Raw genomic sequence first — 22123 nt, forward strand, 5'->3', positions numbered from 1 at the left:
ATATTTTTGGAACATTAAGCAGTTTTATCTTAATGAATTGATATATAGTTGGTATGATCAGTTTCATTTATATCACTGTGTTCTATATTAGCATGTTTAATCCATGAATAATTGTTGATTATTCAAAATCTCCATAATCGGTTATGTTATGGGAATAACATGAATTAAGATTAATATGAATTTTTGGTTATATTCATTGATGATGAATAGTTAACTTATTGAGACCAAAATTCATATGTATTCATTGATGATGAATATTGGAATGACCCAACCATGAGATGTCACTACATGGATCGTAGTCAGTAGTGAATCTTTTAGTGATTATGTTTTTATGTCCTTAGACTTGAGATGCACGCCCGTCTTAATGAGTGTAACATTGTATTTTGATATGGTTAAACGCTGTCCTGAATAAGGCTGTTATAAAGGCCATTATTGGGTATACTGTAAAGCTCGTGATAGACACGTGTATGCAACATAGGATTTGTTCCTCTAAAATGTTTGGAGTTAGATACTTTTTGAGCTCCTCGATGAATGAATAAGATATTTGTGTGGCCGCACCCAGATGTAATTAAGATGATACTTAATTAATTTGGTGATCTAATTCAGTTATAAGATCGAGAAACAAAATTGTTAAACAAATGAGAATGACCGATGATCCATATCTCAAGTTTAACTAAAGTATCTGAAACAAAAGGACGAATGACATTTAAAACTTACCATAAACAGTTTCGAGAAACTACCCTCACATGAATTTGGGGACAATGACGTGTTGCTAGACGCTTACCATTGTTTGTATAGTTACTTGGTGTTGTGCCATGCACAAGTGGGAGTCTGTAGGATTAATGTGCAAGGTACAACATATAACTATATGGCCAACTTCATTTGAGCCTTCGGGGTCACACACATATACACCGAGATGTCAAATAAAATATATATATGATGTATATATATTACTCAAGTAACAAAATAATAAATCGAAATTAATTCATTTACTATTCATATGAATAGTAAATGAAACGAAATTAATTAATTTACTATTCACATGAAAGCGACATGATAGAAATTATTAATTATAAGTTACATAATATACCCCTAAAGTATTTGAGAAATACGACTTTATGATATATATTCGTTCTAATTTGGGGGTTAATTCATAAAAGTTCACGGGTGTTTTTTTTTTAAAAAAATATCTATATATATTGGTCTGTTATAATTCAGTAGGCTTATAACTACCTTTAGTGGTTTGGTTCGTGTTATAATTCAGTAGGCTTATAACTACCTTTAGTGGTTTGGTTCTTGACTGTAGACTACTAATAAGTATATAGAGAGAATATGAGAGAAGTATGTGTTTTATATATTTTCATAAAATGAGCACCATATGAGCTCTTACATAACACATATATATACTCAAAAAATCTACCATACAATATATATAATAATAATAAAATTAGCATCCACAATTGACTTTTATAACACTCCCCCTTGGATGACAATTTTATTAGAGTATAACTATTACTGCCTCGTTAAAAACCTTGCTAAAGAAAATCCATTGGGATAAAACTTTAGCTAAGGGAAAAAGAGTGCAGCATAGAGTTGACTCCCCCTCAAGTAGGCAACGCCTGAATTGTTACATCTTCTGAACATGCCTCATGCCAATATTATGAACGTATGTTATGAAAATAGCAGTTGGAAGTGCTTTGATGAAAAGGTCAGCAGAGTTTTTGCTGGACTGAACATATCTCATTTCAATCTGGTTGTCCTTAATGAGATTTTGAGTGTATGAGAAGAATCTAGGAGGTATGTGTTTTGTTTGGTCACTTTTGATATACCCTTCTTTCATCTGTGTTATGCAAGCTACATTATCTTCATAGATAGTTGTTGGACTTTTATCGCGTTCTAGTCCACAAGAATCAGTAATGAGTTGTGTCATTGATCTCAACCAAAAACATTTCCGAGTAGCTTCATGTAATGCAATCACTTCGGCATGATTTGATGATGTTGCAACAAGTGTTTGTTTTTGAGAACGCCATGATATTGCGATACCTCCATTTAGGAATACATATCCATTTTGAGATTTAGCTTTATGTGGATCAGATAAATAACCTGCATCTGCATAACCAACCAAATCTTGTTTCGATTCGTTAGAATAAAATAATCCTAAATCAGTAGTTCCTCGAAGGTATCGAAATATGTGTTTGATCCTATTCCATTGTCTTTTGGTAGGAGCTGAGCTGAACCTTGCCAACAAATTAACTACAAAAGAAATGTCAGATCTTGTACAATTTGTAAGATACATAAGAGCTCCAATTGCACTAAGATATGGTACTTCTGGTCCCAGGATATCTTCATGATCTTCACAGGGACGAAATGGATCAGTGTCAACATTAAGTGATCTAACAATCATAGGAGTACTTAATGGTTTTGCCTTGTCCATATTAAAACGTTTTAAAATCTTTTCAGTATATGTTGTTTGATGTACAAGTAAACCATTAGGCATATGTTCAATTTGTAAACCAAGGCAATACTTGGTTTTTCCGAGATCTTTCATTTCAAATTCTTTCTTTAGAAGTTGAATGGCTTCATGGATCTCTTTATTTGTACCTATGATATTAAGATCATCAACATAAACAGCTATGATTACATATTCGGATGTTGTTTTCTTAATGAAAACACATGGGCAAATAAGATTATTGGTATACCCTTTGCTTATCAAGTAATCACTTAATCGTTTATACCACATGCGACCCGATTGTTTCAACCCATATAAAGACCTTTGTAACTTGATTGAGTACATTTATTTAGGTTTTGCATTGGTTGCTTCTGATACCTTAAATCCTTCAGGTATCTTCATATATATATCACTATCAAGTAATCCATAAAGATAAGTAGTAACAACATCCATGAGATGCATTTAAGTAACTACCAGGTTGATTAATTATCTAATAAGTAATTGTATCCATTACAGGAGGATAAGTTTTCCTCATAATTCATTTCTGGTCTTTGTGGGAAATCTTGAGTTACAAGTCTAGTTTTTCCTTGTAACTTCATTTGCACATTTCTTTTTCGGATAAAAATTCATTTGTATTCCATACGTTTCACATCTTTAAAAATGATAACGATTGATCCGAAAACTTTTATTTTATTGAGCGATTCTAATTCAGCTCGTATTGCTCCTTTTAATTGAGCGCAATCATGTCTATTTTGATATTCAATGACAGATTTTGGTTCTAGATCATCATCTTTATTCATGATGTCATTGTAATATTATATGAAAATATCTCATCAAGATTTTTCATTTCATTTTGGTTCCATAATATTGCATAATTTATTGCAATTTATGTATTTACATTTATCAATATCCTCTGCAGAAGGAGTATTGATTTGTGGTTCTTCTTGAACACTTTCTTTTACCTCATTATCAGCTGATTTTCTTTTTCGAGGATTTTTATCTTTGGAACCAATTGGTCTCCCACGTTTCTGCCGTAGCAAAGACTCATGAGTGACATTATTGCTAGCTTTTGTAATTTCAATTCTAGCTGAAGCATTTACTGCTGGTATATATGATTTAGTCACTTATTTTTTGTATCTTTAAATGCATAAAGTAATTAATTTGCAAGTTCTTGCATATGCATTATATTTGAACTTTCTTTTCGCATTCTTTTGTGCGATGATCAATATTCCTTAATTGATCTTCACACCATGAAACATCATTTTATTTATAATTCATTTCTCCGCCTAATATAGGGAACAATGTTTCATTAAAGTGACAATCGACAAAACTTGCTGTAAAAACATCACCCGTCATGGGTTCAATATATCTTATGATTGAAGATGTTTCATATCTAACATATATTTCAATCCTTCTTTGAGGAACCATTTGTTGTGGTTGTTCAATTAAAAATACACTGCACAACCAAATGTTCTAAGATGGAAAATATTTGGTCTCCACCAAAATTAAATTGGTAATGGAGAATATTTATAACTTGCACTTGATTTAATGCGAATTAATGTCACATCATGTAAATTTACATGTCCCCATATAAATATTGAGAGTTTTGTACTCATTTCTAATTGTCTAGTTATTAGCTGTAAGCGTTTATCTATTGATTCAGCTAAACCAATTTTGTGTATGCACATGAGCAACTGGATGTTCAACAACAATCCTTGTAGACATATAATAATCATTAAAAGCTTGAGATGTTAACTCACCAGCATTATCAAGTCTCATCCTTTTAATGGTGTAATCAGAATAATGTGTTCTTAATTTAATAATTTGTGCAAGAAACTTTGCAAATGCCATATTACGGCTTGATAACACACAAACATGAGACCATGCGTTAGATGCGTCTATTAGAAAAATGGTCCACATGATGGATGAATTGGTCCATATATATACCCTTGAATTCTTTCAAGAAACATTGGTGATTATTTCTCAATGTGCTTTTCATTAATCGCCATATGTGCTTTTCATTAATCACCATATGTGTTTTTCGTTAATCACTATATGTGCTTTTCATTAATCACTATATGTGCTTTTCATTAATCACCATATGTGATTTTCATTAATCACCATATGTGCTTTTCATCATATATCATTTTCACCATATGCGCTTTTAATCATATGTGCTGCGCTTTTCGTCATATGCACTTTTCATTATATGCGCTTTTAATTATATGCGCTGCGCTTTTCATCATATGCGCTTTTTATCATATGCGCTTTTAATCATATGCGCTGCACTTTTCATCATATGCGCTTTTTATCATATGCGCTTTTAATCCTATGCGCTGCGCTTTTCATCATATGCGCTTTTTATCATATGCGCTTTTTATCATATGCGCTTTTCGGTGCTACATTGATATTTCTCATTTTCGATTATCATTGACTGATAATCATATCCATTATGATATATATCAGAGAAACTTAACAAATTTCTCTTTGATTTGGGAGAAAACAAGACATTGTTTACCAAAAAATTCGTACCATTTGGTAATATGAAATTTTGCCTTTTTCGTTCCTTATATTAAGTTTGCAAGAGCTGATATAGTATTTATAATTTCTTCATTTGATTTAAATCAATGAAATATTTCTTAGATTTGATCATAGTGTGTATGTTACTACTATCTGCAATACATAGGTCTTTACCATTTAATTGATGTTGTATTTCAGCAGGATTCATACTAAAACTTCAAATAAGATAAGCAAATAATGAGTTATATTACAGCAAGATAATCAAATTATATTACCTGCAAACAAGTTATAATCTGAAGTACATAAAAGATAACACTTAATAAAACATATGCGTTATGGTCTAAAACCATTTATTTATGAGTGATACATAAAAAAAACTAGGCATCTTAGAAAATTCAAACCATTCAAGTCTCAAGGTAGCTCAGGGTTAATTTAATCAAGATTTGTCAACAGATTCACTCTCGTTTTCTTTTCTTTTGGGACTTATTTGTAGAGCTAAACAAGATGTTCATGTATTCAAGAAATACTAGACTGATGATCCACGTTACCAGATCATTAATAAGAATCTCCGGAATTCTTATAAGAGCGTCTACTAATATCTTTAATTTTATTCTTTCATGGATCACCGTTATTATTATTATTATTATTTTTTTTTTTGATAATTAATATCGTATCTATCTTTGATTATTTTCCATAATACACTTGGATTTTCGATCATATAATATGTAGATTCTAAGGACTCGTCAATATGTTTGCTAAGAAAAATACTTACTATTGCATTCTCTTGTTCGGAATAATTGTTATTTTCATTCAGGGTTTCTAAAATACCGTTTGATTCGAGATGTTTTTCTACATTCATAACCCATGTTAAGTAGTTGTTCCCACTTGTTCTAAATGAACAAATTTAAGCCTTTTCAAATTCGACATTTTCTATTATCAAAAAGATGAATAACATAAATCATAATCATAATCAACTTCTATTTATAGACAAATAATAAAATGAAATTAGAATCATTTTAAATTCATAAGTAGCAAACAACAGAATAATTGTATGATTACAAATAATAAAACCACAAGGGCAGGATAGAATATAGGTTCACCCGGTGGTATATTAGCAACAATGATGATAGTTAATATGACCAATACAATAGAAAAAATCATCCTTGTGTGAATCATTTTTACAAAAATTTTTTGAGAGTAGTAATCTGAAAAATGAAGATTGATTTGTGAAAATGTGAAAACGGAGATGTTTATTTTATATTTGAAAAATATAGTTGTTGTAACGTCGTCAGTTGACGTTAACAACCGTTATGTTTATATGACCGTTGTAACGTCGTTAGTTGACGTTAACGAATAAAGTCACTATATCAAAACGCGTATGAGTAATATAAAGGACAAGATTTTTTTTCTTATTTTAACTTTTAAGATTTACTTTTAATAAAAAATACAAACTACTTTTTCTTATTTTAACTTTTAAGATTTACTTTTAATAAAAATACAAACTACTTTTCTTATTTTAACTTTTAAGATTTACTTTTAATAAAAATACAAATTACTTTTCTTATTTTAACTTTTAAGATTTACTTTTAATAAAAATAAAAACTACTTTTTCTTATTTTAACTTTTAAGATTTACTTTTAAGAATAAACATTAGTATGCGTGAAATAAATAATGATTAATTGCATAAGTAATCATAAATGTTAGATAACATATAAAGACCCCATCGTATTCGTATTGATCGGAATTAATCTCGACCCATGGTACCGTGTTGTCAAATGACGTGTTGCGTACATAAAGTACCGTGTTGTCAAATGTCGTGTTGCGTACAATCATGAGGTCTTATTAAAATAAATATAAATGTTAGTGAAGTTAATAAGAGTTAGATTACAAAAAATATAATTCAGGCGGTATAACCGACCATATATAACTTAAATAACATAAATATAAATGTTAGTGAAGTTAATAAAAGTTAGATTACAGAAATATAATTCAGGCGGTATAACCGACCATATATAACTTAAATAACATAAATATAAATGTTAGTGAAGTTAATAAAAGTTAGATTACAGAAATATAATTCAGGCGGTATAACCGACCATATATAACTTAAATAACATAAATATAAATGTTAGTGAAGTTAATAAAAGTTAGATAATTTCTTACCTTGATTAGTGACATGTGCTTGCTTAGATAAACCTTGATTATACGGAGCACTTCGTGCTGATAACGTGTTATAATTCAGTAGGCTTATAACTACCTTTAGTGGTTTGGTTCGTGTTATAATTCAGTAGGCTTATAACTACCTTTAGTGGTTTGGTTCTTGACTGTAGACTACTAATAAGTATATAGAGAGAATATGAGAGAAGTATGTGTTTTATATATTTTCATAAAATGAGCACCATATGAGCTCTTACATAACACATATATATACTCAAAAAATCTACCATACAATATATATAATAATAATAAAATTAGCATCCACAATTGACTTTTATAACATGGTCTAATTTGGGGCTGGTGGAGATACACAAATAATAAAAGGAAAAGAACCACTTGGTTGATCATAGTCTAACGAAAGAAAGAAACACAAATTTCTTTCTTGCTTTTTTTTCTTTTCGCACAAACACTAAAACCAATCCCAAGTTTCCTTTTGGTTTCTTTTTGGTAGTCAAAGTAAACTTATACGGAGTATTATTATTTAGTGTATTAATATAATTTGATTATATTAATATGTAATTTGGGTTTGGACTAACATCCGTAGACGTTTTTGAAAGTGTAGTGGACTATCCAAAGAGACGGTCATACTTTTGATCGTAAGTTTCTCTCCGTCTCATCAATTCTCCAAGAAAGGTATATCGTTAACTCCTCTTTTGTTTTATATTCATGAAAATTATTATGGTGTAACTGGATCATTGGGAAAGATTAATCGTGTGCATGTTTCATTAAATAAGTGAAAATTTAATCTTGTTAAATTTTGTTCATAAAATAATAAAAGATTATTATTTTAACTATCCGCTGCGTTAATCTGTTTTGGTAAAAGTACACACAATTTTCCAACAAAAATCTCAAATACCAATCCCAACCCCAAATTTTAATCCCACACAAAAGTTAAAAACCAAATTTAATCATCCTTGACATTAAAAGGCTGAGGGGTAGCAAAGGTTAACCACAGTCAACATGGGTCATTGTGACCAATACCAAACAGTAACCAGGGGAAAATAAAGCATAATCCTTTTAGCATTAATATTCAAGAACTACATTATATGTCCTGTAATCAATCTGTTATAACAAAAACATATTTTCTAACTTTAAACATTCTACTGTGATCCATCACACTGATACACGATAAACTGGGTCATTGCACGCTTGCATTTATCGCAATCTACAATCTTTTCAACCATTCCTTCATCATATGGAACCATGTTTGTGTGATCACAACTGGCTGTCTCACCAGCTTCATCAAATATACTTGCGATCGCACCCACAAACCCAAATGATGCAACCTTTTTAGCCCAAACAGGGACCCGGTCCAAAAACATCATTATATCATTCCCTTTTAACTTCACTAAATCTTTTGAACTCAAGCATCCAAAAACTGCCCAATTGCTATGATCATCATCGGTGTCTAGTAATTCTAAAACTTGGTTCAAAATGATTTCATAGTTGGTAAATGTATGCACTTGACCGACCCGAATAATTGAATCTTTAATTTTCTCCAACCTTATCCAGAAAAACTGAATTTGTAAAGGAGTGAAAGACTTGTTTTTGTTAACAATGGCTAATGTTTTTAGCATGTCTTCATTCATGTTTCGGCTTCCGACATAGATCACTTGAAGCTTCAAACCAACATTTCGTAGTTTCTCAATTCTCGATTCGAATTCCTTGATCCATTCTATGTTACTACTTCCACATATACAAATGTTTTTGTCTCCTTCCTCCTAAAAACAAGACTATTTTGTAAATATAACCAGAAAAAAAAAAAAAAAAAAAAAAGCAGCCAATGACATAACAACAACAATACCCAATCTCACGAATGTAGGTTATGGGTAACCAATGACATACTAACATATTAATAATTTTATAGACATAATTACGCTGACAGTCCCCGTGGTTTGCACAGATTACGCGCTCGGTCCTTAATTTTTTTTTTGCGTGGTTAGTCCCTCGTGATTTGCAGTTTTAACAAAAAGGGTTTCTACTGTATCTCTTTTTTAGATATAAACTATTTTAACTGATTTTAAGAATCTTACCGTTTGCTTTAGGAAGTGATCATCTACTCCATATAACATAAGATCAAGATTCCAGTGTTCTTCTTCCCAAAGCTTTTTCTCATTCGAATCAGAAAAAGGAAAAGCTTTCGCTCCCCAAATTAACACCATATCTAACGCATTATAATTCGAAACTGACCCGTGTTGATCTAATACTACCATCAAGGGCTTTTCGTCGAAATTCCATTCTTCTCTGATCATTCTAACTACTGCTGAGTTTAGCAACCATGGTTTCCTGATTGATAACCATGGTAATGAGTTTGACAAGTAATCAAAACTTTTGTGCTCATCAAGAGTCCATGTTTCTGAAGACGAGATCGGGACCCACACTATTTCATAGTCTTGCTTTATGTATTTGTGGTGAGGATGCTCATAAGTTTGTTGTATCAACAACAGAGTTTGATCTATTGGCAAAAGATCTGGCTTTGAAACCAAAAGCATAACTACCTTCTCTTTCAGTCTATGTATACCCACCTATTTAAGAAAACAGTTTTAGTTTTAGTAACATAAGAAATATGGTTCTTGTAATAAAAGGACTTACATTTTCTTGAGAAAACGAATCTTTGAGAGGCAAATCATCGTCCAAAGAAAAGAATAAGTTAAGAAATTCTTGGTTTTCAATTTGCTTATTATCTTTAAGAAGATTCAACAGCCTTTTGTACAGCTTCTGTTCTGCAAAAGATAATCAAAATTGAAGTTAAAATGTACAAAAGATTCGAGATCGCTCGAAGAGTTAAAATAGAACAGCCCACATTTTAAAGTTTTACTTTGTCAAACAAGGTTTTATATGATCGTTCAGAAAAAGATTCAACATTTATCTGTTCTTGAATTACCTATATGTTCTTGAAATTCATCAACCTGGATTCTAAGGCAACTGCATAATGTGCTCAATCTAAGAGCCAAGCTAGACAAACCCCATGCAGCATTCGCCGTTATATTTGAATTCCTGGAATAAAGTTTCAAGCTTTAATATAACACATATGAAATAATCCAAAAAAAACTCAAAAAAGTCAACAGAACATGCACTTGCTCCTGTTTCATGGCAATCAAGTCTGTAATCTGAGAAGCCGATGTTAACGAGCTTCTAAAGATCCAATAAGTAGCCAAATAAATCTGAGACTTCACAGCAGAAACTAAGGTACAATCATGATCAGCATGAAGTAAAAGATTTATCGGTAGGACTTCAAATCTCACTACACATTTGGCCAATTCCACCATTTCTTTAATAACAATTTCCATACTTTTCAATTGGGGTCTTAAAGTTTCAAAATTTCTCCACCATAAGTTCTTGAGTATTGCAAGTGATGCTGCTAGTGAATTGTTTGCGTAAACGTCAAGAAACAGACGAAATTCGCCGTAATTTATTGTAAAAGCTGTGAGCATAATGACCACTTTTGCATCCCATCTATAATTCCCTAACATCTCAAGCAAAGCCAGAGTTCTCGTGTGTATATCGGTTGTGTTGTAACACTCCCATAAAATCTGCAACATTAGCATTGTACTTAAAAAAAGAAAGAAAAAAAAAAAGATCGAGTCAAATGGTAGTTTTCGCTAAGTTTGACTAAGTACCGCGCGTGAAATCTTGTAAAAGGAATGCTCCAAAGTTTCACTTGAAAAGTTTTTGATGTTATCAAGAATTTGCACATCAACAGCCTGAAAGATAAAGAAGTGACAGTTGGTTGTTATAAACAAATGACAGTTTTAGTTAAGATGATTAAACGAAAGATAAAGGTCATACATTGTTTATGTTAGATGCATAAAGCATGACATTTTCCATGGCTTGAAACAAAATGTTGCAATCAACAAGACGATCGTCAGATTTATGAGTGAGCAGAGTCTTGTTTATGATGAATTCTTGTTCGATCGATAGTTCTGGTGAAGAAGTTTGAGGGGTAAAACTGTCATTTACAGTTAACTCCATGGTTGCATCAACTCAAAAGAACACAACTGCTACATGATGTGTTATGTTAATTGTTAAAAAAGATTGGTGAGATATAAGCTTTTCTGAGGCTGTAACTTTAGCTGAAAGTTACAATACAAGTATTTATGGCATGTGTACAACATCATAATGCACTTGTTTTGCTTCATTTCTATTAATGGGGAGACAATTCAAAAAGATAAAGCAGAGCATAATATACAAAAAGAAAAGGGATGTAGAGGTTCTTAAACCTTCCTGTAAGCATGTAATATATGGGAAGACATTCAAAAAGCAAAATAAGGTTTATAAATAAATATGAAAAAGTAAAGTAAAGGTCCATGGAACCAAATAAACGTACATATTTGATCTATATCCATGTAAATCGATCATTGATCTGCCTTTCAAAAAAAAAAAAAAAAAAAAAAAAATCGATCATTGGTCTTCGTTAAAGGAGACTTGGTCAGTCAGTCTTTCGAAAAACCACACATTGATCTGAACAAAATGTTAGATACTAAGGATTCAAACTTCATCACCATACCATTTTTTGTAAAGCAACTATCTTGACCCATTTTATGATTATATATTCTTGTATCATCGTATACAAATGTGTAAAACATGTCAAAACACGAGGTCGTCGATCAGTGTCCACCCAAGGTACGTGACATGATCGTTTGGCCTTTCCAAAATGGCCTTATAAATACAATCATGAATAAGAAAGATTCAAACTTTTTATATTTACACTACATGTTTGTATCTATGTTTTTCTGTTTGTTTGTAAATTTTCATTGAGGTACTCTTGTGCGCAGAAAGGAATGCGAATGAGAATCCAATATACTCAACAAGTAGTTTTGATACCCCGTAAATCAAGTTTAGTGCTTTTTCTATCAACAAATACTCACTCACACAAGCCACAAATGACACTCTAATCTACACCCTATTAAAGCTTAATCATGTATTGATATCTAATTGGCTTCTCTTACGTCTGCTAAAATATTTGAGCAAAAAAGAAAAGACTTAGACTTCGCATATAACACTAGCTCTGTAATGTACACCAACATAAAAAATCACACATTTTGTATGTCATTGTGGTTGTTACAAAATGTTCTATAACTTACCAAACGTGACGTCTTGAACTCGACCCTTAATTCATGGAAACACATGTTTAGTAAAGTAATACACCAAACTGATTTGCTCTTAAGCACATACTTACATTCCTGTACCATTCTCAATACTCTCCTAATCTCATATACAGTAATTTTTATACTTTTATTTCATAAAACAAAAACAAAAAATCCATAAAGAAAAAAACAGAACATAGATTACAACATGATCCTGAACCTTGTATTCTCTTTACCAAGATGGCTATATTCCCATTTGTCGTCCGCAGATATAACAATGTCCCTCTTAATCATCTTCATCTGCAACTCGATCCTTAATAAACTCACCCGAAAGGGTCCTATGATATGGCCCGTTTTTGGAATACTTCCAACAGTAGTGTTACACGCATCCAATCTTTATGAATGGGGGAGCGATTGTTTGATAAAATATGGTGGAACGTTTTATTATAGAGGTATGTGGATGGGTGGTACTTTTGGGGTTGTAACAGGTGATCCTCATAAAATCGAATACATGCTCAAAACCAATTTTAAAAATTTCCCAAAAGGGCAAGCGTATAAAGAAAGATTTTACGATTTTCTTGGAGATGGAATCTTTAACGCCGATGATGAGCTGTGGAGGACTCAGCGTCGTGTGGCTAACTCTGAAATGCATTCGGCTCGTTTTATGCAGTTTTCCTTGGACTCCATCAAAAATCTTGTGCATAACAAGTTGTTAAAGGTTTTAGAGGCTAAAAAAGGGTGTGTTGTTGATTTGCAAGATGTGCTTCTTCGTTTTACTTTTGACAATACTTGTTCAGTGGCGTTTGGTGTCGATTCGGGGTGTTTAGAAGTTGATTTTCCTGAAACGCCCTTTGCAAAGGCGTTCGAGAAAGTAACTTTTGCTAGCTTGATGAGGTTCATGGTCCCTCATTATATTTGGAAGCCGATGAAGTTTTTTAGAATTGGGTTTGAAAGAACATTGCATGATGCTGTCAAGATTGTGCATGATTTTTCTGAAAAAACAGTAAGAGAAAGAAAGATGGAATTGCTATCTAACAAGGAGGGTATAATAAGTACTTCAAGGTGTGATCTTTTGTCAAGGCTTATAATAATGGAACAAGATAAAAAAGATGTCTTTTTTACTGATAAACTGCTTCAAGATTTTTGCATTAGCTTCATTTTAGCAGGAAGAGATACAAGCTCAGTGGGATTATCATGGTTCTTTTGGTTAATTACCCAAAACCCGTTAGTAGAAACTCGAATCCTCGATGAAATCCATAATATTTTACAACAACACGAAAAACCCAACAAAGATAATCAAGAAAATGTTGTATTTACAGAAGAAGAACTCAAGAAGATGGTGTATTTGCAGGCAGCAATATCTGAATCCTTACGTTTGTACCCTCCTGTTTCATTTGACCACAAACAGCCACAAGAAGACGATGTTTTTCCTGATGGGACCCACATTGGAAAGGGTGCACGAGTCGTTTATTACATGTATGGTATGGCTAGAATGGAGAACCTTTGGGGTAAAGATTGTTGTGAGTTTCGACCCGAAAGGTGGATTAAAGATGGTGAATTTGTGAGCGAAAGCCAGTTCAAGTACACTGCTTTTAATGCTGGTCCACGATTGTGTGTGGGCAAAAAGTTTGCGTATATGCAAATGAAAATGGTGGCTGCTTCGATTTTATTAAGATATAAATTGAAGTTGGTTGAAGGTCATAAAGTATGTCCAAAACTAAATACTACACTTTACATGAAGTATGGGCTATTGATTACAATGGAGCCTAGGGTGTAAAGATGATTGTTTGATGTTAAATTGAAACTTGTTCTTTATTCTAACGGTTATATATGCAGTGGATTGTTAATTTAGATTCAGTGTCATACATAATATGTAAAGTATAATGGAATTTTATGCCTCTTCTAATCAGATTATATTCATGTTCATGTTTGTATCTCAACTTGATTAACCAGTTACAAACTTGCACTTGAATACATTTGATACGAATTGTCTCGGCTCATATATAATGCATTTGAGCTAAGCCTGGCAAACGGGTCGGGTTGGGTCGGGTTAGGTCGAGATCCAAATGGGTTTGGGTCAAAACGGGTCATGGGTCGAACGGGGCTCGAAAATCAAACGGGTCGGGTCGAGACCCAAATTGGTTTGAGCATATGCCACAAATACACTTTTCTAACACAACCTGATTGGTCAAGTTGCTTCTGATAAATGGGTATTGTTAGAATGTAGATATGCATTTATGATAGGTAGTTGATAGAAAACATTTATTGTGTTAGGTGGTATGTATTTATTGTAGTAGTTGGTATTGTGCCTATAAATAGGTTGTATGTATCATTTGTATAATTGAGAAAGATTAATAAGAATTACATGTTTAATCATTCATATATCTTTCTTCACATGGTATCAGAGCTAGGCTAGAGAGTCGTAACATGTGAGATTCGTATCCAGTGAGTACAACTTGTTAGAGTTACCCAGCGAGTAACTGATCTTCAAATCACCCTGGAGAGTGATTATTGAGTGTGATATTGTACCCTGTGAGTACAAATCGTCATCACCACCGCTGCCATATTAGAAGTTACACCCAGGAGAGTGTAACAGGGAATGTGTAAGTGAGTTTCTGGCACCCTAGAGAGTGTAATCCAAATTTCGAGAGTACACTGTGAGTACTCTGAGAAATTCAAGTTTCTTGAGTACCCCGTGAGTACTCTCCGTTGATGTTTCTGTTCTGAAAAAAAAAATAGCGTACCACTGATCTTGAAATCACCTCCGAGAGTGAATTTGGATCCCACCACCCCACCGGTCGTCGCTGTATATTTCTTTCCGGTAACTTTTCTGAAGATTACGACCAAAACCCCGATGTGTATTGGTCTGTTCGGATGTGTCAATTTTCGAGTCTAATTTTTGAATTTGCTACTGCTACTATCTGGGTTATGGTTTGGAGTTGGTGAAGAAAGTGGTACAGTACTTAATTGAGGAAAGGAATCTTGTCTAGAATGGGATGGAAAGTGGTGTCTGCCACTTATAAGAAAAGAAAAAAAAAAGTTTAGTGGTAGAATGTCGACATAAGAAGCAAAATAAAACAAAAGAAAAGAGAGTTTGGACCCACCATTGATCAAATTGACATTAGTATTGCAAGTACATAATAAAAAGAAATTGTTGGTGGGTTCTTTGTGATGATAAAAAAAAGGAAAAAAAAAATATGTGTTTATAATTTTTCAAGTACCATGAAGATGTTTGGAAGATGTCGGTCCATGTGTGTCAAGAATGCCCCTGGTAGGCAAGAAAAGTTCGGTTGTTTGTCCCTGGTGAGATGAGTATTGTTGCTCCTGGTGAAGCAAGTTTGGGTATTTGAAGATCCCTGGTGAGATGAATTTCGTTGTTCCTGGTGAAGCAAGTTCGGTTGTTTGTCCCTGGCGAGATGAGTATTGTTGCTCCTGGTGAAGCAAGTTCGGTTTTTGTTCGTTCTCGGCGAGACGAATTTGGTTTTATGTCCTTTTGTTTTGTGGCAAGTTGGAGTTGGATCAAAATCTATGCTCCAACTTGAGGGGGAGTGTTAGAATGTAGATATGCATTTATGATAGGTAGTTGATAGAAAGCATTTATTGTGTTAGGTGGTATGTATTTATTGTAGTAGTTAGTATTGTGCCTATAAATAAGTTGTATGTATCATTTGTATAATTGAGAAAGATTAATAAGAATTACATGTTTAATCATTCGTATATCTTTCTCCACAGGTATAATTTACACCCTTTCATTAAAATTTTGCATGATGTTCATATGGCTCTTGTATAACAAAATCCAAGCAATGATTTACATCAATAAGAACTTGTTGTACTAAGCTATTATTCGAAGTATGTTACACAAACTCGTAACCTTAATTCCAACGCGAAGTACAACAATATTATACACGTAAATAACATGAGTTTTGAACTAAAAACCAAAATGTTGCAAGTCACACTCTTTGTGTGGTAAGATGTTTTTAACAAATATTCGTAACATACCAAAAGAGTCGTCTTAAACTCAGAGCGAAATTGTATATGTATGCTTAACCATAATATGATTGAAAGGTTTTTGCTTTTTTCATATTTCCTTATATAATCCATCATTTGTTAATATATCAATTTCCATTATATACAAGTTATGGAGTATAATATAATCATAAACCTTATTATCTCTTTAACAAGATGGTTGTATTCTCATTTATGGTTCTCAGACGTAGTCATAGCGCTCTTAATCATCTTCGTTTGCAACTGCATACTTACAAGGCTCACAACAACGGGTCCCATGAATTGGCCGATTTTTGGAATACTTCCAACAGTCGGTTTGAACGTGTTAAATTTTTATGAATGGGGAACCAATTCTTTGATCAAATATGGCGGTACCATTTACTATAAAGGTGTATGGATGAGTGGTACTTTTGGACTTATCACGAGTGACCCTGCAAAAATCGAATACATGCTCAAGACAAATTTTAAAAACTTTCCAAAAGGGGAAGCTTATAAAGAAAGATTATATGATTTTCTTGGAGATGGAATATTTAATGCTGACGATGAGTTATGGAGGATTCAACGTCGTGTGGCTAATTCTGAGATGCATTCGGCTCGTTTTATGCACTTCTCAGTGGAATCTATTATAAATCTTGTGCATGATAAGTTGTTGAAGCTTTTAGATGCTAAAAAGGGTTGTGTTATAGATTTGCAAGATGTGTTACTTCGTTTTACTTTTGATAACACGTGTGCAGTCGCTTTTGGTGTTGATTCGGGGAATCTGGAAATTGGATTACAAGAAACAGCCTTTGCAAAGGCGTTTGAAAAGGTGACTTTTGCGAGCTTGATGAGATTTGCGATACCTTACTATTTATGGAAGCCTATGAAGTTTTTTAGAATTGGGTTTGAAAGAACATTGCATGATGCTGTCAAGATTGTGCATGATTTTTCTGAAAAAACAGTAAGAGAAAGAAAGATGGAATTGCTATCTAACAAGGAGGGTATAATAAGTACTTCAAGGTGTGATCTTTTGTCAAGGCTTATAATAATGGAACAAGATAAAAAAGATGTCTTTTTTACTGATAAACTGCTTCAAGATTTTTGCATTAGCTTCATTTTAGCAGGAAGAGATACAAGCTCAGTGGGATTATCATGGTTCTTTTGGTTAATTACCCAAAACCCGTTAGTAGAAACTCGAATCCTCGATGAAATCCATAATATTTTACAACAACACGAAAAACCCAACAAAGATAATCAAGAAAATGTTGTATTTACAGAAGAAGAACTCAAGAAGATGGTGTATTTGCAGGCAGCAATATCTGAATCCTTACGTTTGTACCCTCCTGTTTCATTTGACCACAAACAGCCACAAGAAGACGATGTTTTTCCTGATGGGACCCACATTGGAAAGGGTGCACGAGTCGTTTATTACATGTATGGTATGGCTAGAATGGAGAACCTTTGGGGTAAAGATTGTTGTGAGTTTCGACCCGAAAGGTGGATTAAAGATGGTGAATTTGTGAGCGAAAGCTAGTTCAAGTACACTGCTTTTAATGCTGGTCCACGATTGTGTGTGGGCAAAAAGTTTGCGTATATGCAAATGAAAATGGTGGCTGCTTCGATTTTATTAAGATATAAATTGAAGTTGGTTGAAGGTCATAAAGTATGTCCAAAACTAAATACTACACTTTACATGAAGTATGGGCTATTGATTACAATGGAGCCTAGGGTGTAAAGATGATTGTTTGATGTTAAATTGAAACTTGTTCTTTATTCTAACGGTTATATATGCAGTGGATTGTTAATTTAGATTCAGTGTCATACATAATATGTAAAGTATAATGGAATTTTATGCCTCTTCTAATCAGATTATATTCATGTTCATGTTTGTATCTCAACTTGATTAACCAGTTACAAACTTGCACTTGAATACATTTGATACGAATTGTCTCGGCTCATATATAATGCATTTGAGCTAAGCCTGGCAAACGGGTCGGGTTGGGTCGGGTTAGGTCGAGATCCAAATGGGTTTGGGTCAAAACGGGTCATGGGTCGAACGGGGCTCGAAAATCAAACGGGTCGGGTCGAGACCCAAATTGGTTTGAGCATATGCCACAAATACACTTTTCTAACACAACCTGATTGGTCAAGTTGCTTCTGATAAATGGGTATTGTTAGAATGTAGATATGCATTTATGATAGGTAGTTGATAGAAAACATTTATTGTGTTAGGTGGTATGTATTTATTGTAGTAGTTGGTATTGTGCCTATAAATAGGTTGTATGTATCATTTGTATAATTGAGAAAGATTAATAAGAATTACATGTTTAATCATTCATATATCTTTCTTCACATGGTATCAGAGCTAGGCTAGAGAGTCGTAACATGTGAGATTCGTATCCAGTGAGTACAACTTGTTAGAGTTACCCAGCGAGTAACTGATCTTCAAATCACCCTGGAGAGTGATTATTGAGTGTGATATTGTACCCTGTGAGTACAAATCGTCATCACCACCGCTGCCATATTAGAAGTTACACCCAGGAGAGTGTAACAGGGAATGTGTAAGTGAGTTTCTGGCACCCTAGAGAGTGTAATCCAAATTTCGAGAGTACACTGTGAGTACTCTGAGAAATTCAAGTTTCTTGAGTACCCCGTGAGTACTCTCCGTTGATGTTTCTGTTCTGAAAAAAAAAATAGCGTACCACTGATCTTGAAATCACCTCCGAGAGTGAATTTGGATCCCACCACCCCACCGGTCGTCGCTGTATATTTCTTTCCGGTAACTTTTCTGAAGATTACGACCAAAACCCCGATGTGTATTGGTCTGTTCGGATGTGTCAATTTTCGAGTCTAATTTTTGAATTTGCTACTGCTACTATCTGGGTTATGGTTTGGAGTTGGTGAAGAAAGTGGTACAGTACTTAATTGAGGAAAGGAATCTTGTCTAGAATGGGATGGAAAGTGGTGTCTGCCACTTATAAGAAAAGAAAAAAAAAAGGTTTAGTGGTAGAATGTCGACATAAGAAGCAAAATAAAACAAAAGAAAAGAGAGTTTGGACCCACCATTGATCAAATTGACATTAGTATTGCAAGTACATAATAAAAAGAAATTGTTGGTGGGTTCTTTGTGATGATAAAAAAAGGAAAAAAAAATATGTGTTTATAATTTTTCAAGTACCATGAAGATGTTTGGAAGATGTCGGTCCATGTGTGTCAAGAATGCCCCTGGTAGGCAAGAAAAGTTCGGTTGTTTGTCCCTGGTGAGATGAGTATTGTTGCTCCTGGTGAAGCAAGTTTGGGTATTTGAAGATCCCTGGTGAGATGAATTTCGTTGTTCCTGGTGAAGCAAGTTCGGTTGTTTGTCCCTGGCGAGATGAGTATTGTTGCTCCTGGTGAAGCAAGTTCGGTTTTTGTTCGTTCTCGGCGAGACGAATTTGGTTTTATGTCCTTTTGTTTTGTGGCAAGTTGGAGTTGGATCAAAATCTATGCTCCAACTTGAGGGGGAGTGTTAGAATGTAGATATGCATTTATGATAGGTAGTTGATACAAAGCATTTATTGTGTTAGGTGGTATGTATTTATTGTAGTAGTTAGTATTGTGCCTATAAATAAGTTGTATGTATCATTTGTATAATTGAGAAAGATTAATAAGAATTACATGTTTAATCATTCGTATATCTTTCTCCACAGGTATAATTTACACCCTTTCATTAAAATTTTGCATGATGTTCATATGGCTCTTGTATAACAAAATCCAAGCAATGATTTACATCAATAAGAACTTGTTGTACTAAGCTATTATTCGAAGTATGTTACACAAACTCGTAACCTTAATTCCAACGCGAAGTACAACAATATTATACACGTAAATAACATGAGTTTTGAACTAAAAACCAAAATGTTGCAAGTCATACTCTTTGTGTGGTAAGATGTTTTTAACAAATATTCGTAACATACCAAAAGAGTCGTCTTAAACTCAGAGCGAAATTGTATATGTATGCTTAACCATAATATGATTGAAAGGTTTTTGCTTTTTTCATATTTCCTTATATAATCCATCATTTGTTAATATATCAATTTCCATTATATACAAGTTATGGAGTATAATATAATCATAAACCTTATTATCTCTTTAACAAGATGGTTGTATTCTCATTTATGGTTCTCAGACGTAGTCATAGCGCTCTTAATCATCTTCGTTTGCAACTGCATACTTACAAGGCTCACAACAACGGGTCCCATGAATTGGCCGATTTTTGGAATACTTCCAACAGTCGGTTTGAACGTGTTAAATTTTTATGAATGGGGAACCAATTCTTTGATCAAATATGGCGGTACCATTTACTATAAAGGTGTATGGATGAGTGGTACTTTTGGACTTATCACGAGTGACCCTGCAAAAATCGAATACATGCTCAAGACAAATTTTAAAAACTTTCCAAAAGGGGAAGCTTATAAAGAAAGATTATATGATTTTCTTGGAGATGGAATATTTAATGCTGACGATGAGTTATGGAGGATTCAACGTCGTGTGGCTAATTCTGAGATGCATTCGGCTCGTTTTATGCACTTCTCAGTGGAATCTATTATAAATCTTGTGCATGATAAGTTGTTGAAGCTTTTAGATGCTAAAAAGGGTTGTGTTATAGATTTGCAAGATGTGTTACTTCGTTTTACTTTTGATAACACGTGTGCAGTCGCTTTTGGTGTTGATTCGGGGAATCTGGAAATTGGATTACAAGAAACAGCCTTTGCAAAGGCGTTTGAAAAGGTGACTTTTGCGAGCTTGATGAGATTTGCGATACCTTACTATTTATGGAAGCCTATGAAGTTTTTTAGAATTGGGTTTGAAAGAACATTGCATGATGCTGTCAAGATTGTGCATGATTTTTCTGAAAAAACAGTAAGAGAAAGAAAGATTGAATTAGCATTAAACAAGGATGGTTTAAATGATAATTCAAGGTGTGATCTTTTGTCAAGGCTTATAATAATGGAACAAGATAAAGATGAAGTCTTTTTCACTGATAAATTGCTTCAAGATTTTTGCATAAGTTTCATTTTAGCAGGAAGGGACACTAGCTCAGTTGGGTTATCATGGTTTTTTTGGTTAATTACGAAACACCCATATGTAGAAACTCGAATTCTTGATGAAATTTACAACCTTTTGCAACAACGAGACAACCCCAATAAGCAAAATCAAGAAAATGTTGTTTTTACAGAGGAAGAACTCAAGAAAATGGTGTATTTGCACGCAGCAATATCTGAATCTTTACGTTTGTACCCACCTGTATCGTTTGATCACAAAGAGCCACGAGAAGATGACGTTTTCCATGATGGAACGGTTGTTAAAAAGGGTGCACGAGTAGTGTACACGATGTACGGTATGGCTCGAATGGAGAGCATTTGGGGTAAAGATTGTTGTGAGTATAAGCCCGAAAGATGGATCAAAAATGGTGAATTTGTAAGCGAAAGTCCGTTCAAGTACACAGTGTTTAACGCGGGCCCACGGTTGTGTGTAGGTAAAAAATTTGCATATTTGCAGATGAAAATGGTGGTTGCTTCAATTTTATTGAGGTATAAATTGAAGCTAGTTGAGGGTCATAAAGTTTGTCCAAAAATCAACACTACACTTTATATGAAGCATGGTCTATTGGTTACAATGGAGCCCAGATCAAATATTATTGTTTGATGTAGATTTTAACATCATGAATTTGATTTATCCTTCTTGTTGTAATGGTTATGAAGTTATATGAAATTTTAAATTTGTGTCAATGTTATACACCATAGGACACTAACAGTTTGGATAACAAATCAAAACATGTATTTTTACATGTCAAAATGGGTTTGGTTCAGAGGTAAATAAATTC

General features: G+C 33.5%; 3 protein-coding genes and 1 pseudogene across 4 annotated transcripts; 3 read left to right on the forward strand and 1 right to left on the reverse strand.

The window, feature by feature from the left end:
- Window positions 1-7743: 7743 nt before the first annotated feature.
- LOC139846881 (cytochrome P450 86B1-like) lies at window positions 7744-14155 on the forward strand. The gene is made up of 2 exons (XM_071836428.1): window positions 7744-7819; window positions 12543-14155. The coding sequence occupies exon 2, from the start codon at window positions 12551-12553 to the stop codon at window positions 14048-14050; it is 1500 nt and encodes a 499-aa protein (XP_071692529.1). The 5' UTR covers window positions 7744-7819; window positions 12543-12550; the 3' UTR covers window positions 14051-14155.
- Window positions 8205-15254, reverse strand: LOC139846880 (protein SIEVE ELEMENT OCCLUSION C). Of its 2 annotated transcripts, XM_071836427.1 has the most exons (8): window positions 14639-15254; window positions 10976-11109; window positions 10807-10890; window positions 10268-10719; window positions 10071-10183; window positions 9779-9909; window positions 9220-9711; window positions 8205-8907 (listed from the first exon to the last, which is right to left on the reverse strand). In XM_071836427.1, the coding sequence occupies exons 2-8, from the start codon at window positions 11012-11014 to the stop codon at window positions 8287-8289; spliced, it is 1932 nt and encodes a 643-aa protein (XP_071692528.1). In that variant the 5' UTR covers window positions 11015-11109; window positions 14639-15254; the 3' UTR covers window positions 8205-8286. The 2 variants fall into 2 exon arrangements, with proteins under 2 accessions (XP_071692528.1, XP_071692527.1); XM_071836426.1 differs by lacking the exon at window positions 14639-15254 and having other exon boundaries at window positions 10976-11340.
- Window positions 15255-16411: 1157 nt separating this feature from the next.
- LOC139847952 (cytochrome P450 86B1-like) lies at window positions 16412-18073 on the forward strand (annotated as a pseudogene).
- Window positions 18074-20352: 2279 nt separating this feature from the next.
- LOC139849932 (cytochrome P450 86B1-like) lies at window positions 20353-21945 on the forward strand. Its single transcript, XM_071839543.1, has one exon. The coding sequence runs from the start codon at window positions 20353-20355 to the stop codon at window positions 21943-21945; it is 1593 nt and encodes a 530-aa protein (XP_071695644.1).
- Window positions 21946-22123: the final 178 nt, after the last annotated feature.

Source organism: Rutidosis leptorrhynchoides, chromosome 5 (assembly GCF_046630445.1).
Source record: "Rutidosis leptorrhynchoides isolate AG116_Rl617_1_P2 chromosome 5, CSIRO_AGI_Rlap_v1, whole genome shotgun sequence".
In the NCBI taxonomy this organism is placed as follows: Eukaryota; Viridiplantae; Streptophyta; class Magnoliopsida; order Asterales; family Asteraceae; genus Rutidosis; species Rutidosis leptorrhynchoides.

What these genes read in the sequence shown, in the direction of transcription:
- LOC139846880 (XM_071836426.1), bottom strand. Translation starts at nt 11,158, where the DNA reads ATGGAGTTAACTGTAAATGACAGTTTTACCCCTCAAACTTCTTCACCA. An exon ending in ATGCATCTAACATAAACAAT is followed by an intron (nt 10,891 to 10,975) that starts GTATGACCTTTA and finishes TTTATCTTTCAG; the next exon opens with GCTGTTGATGTGCAAATTCT. An exon ending in ATCACTTCCTAAAGCAAACG is followed by an intron (nt 8,908 to 9,219) that starts GTAAGATTCTTA and finishes TCTTGTTTTTAG; the next exon opens with GAGGAAGGAGACAAAAACAT.
- LOC139846881 (XM_071836428.1), top strand. Translation starts at nt 12,551, where the DNA reads ATGTCCCTCTTAATCATCTTCATCTGCAACTCGATCCTTAATAAACTC.
- LOC139849932 (XM_071839543.1), top strand. Translation starts at nt 20,353, where the DNA reads ATGGAGTATAATATAATCATAAACCTTATTATCTCTTTAACAAGATGG.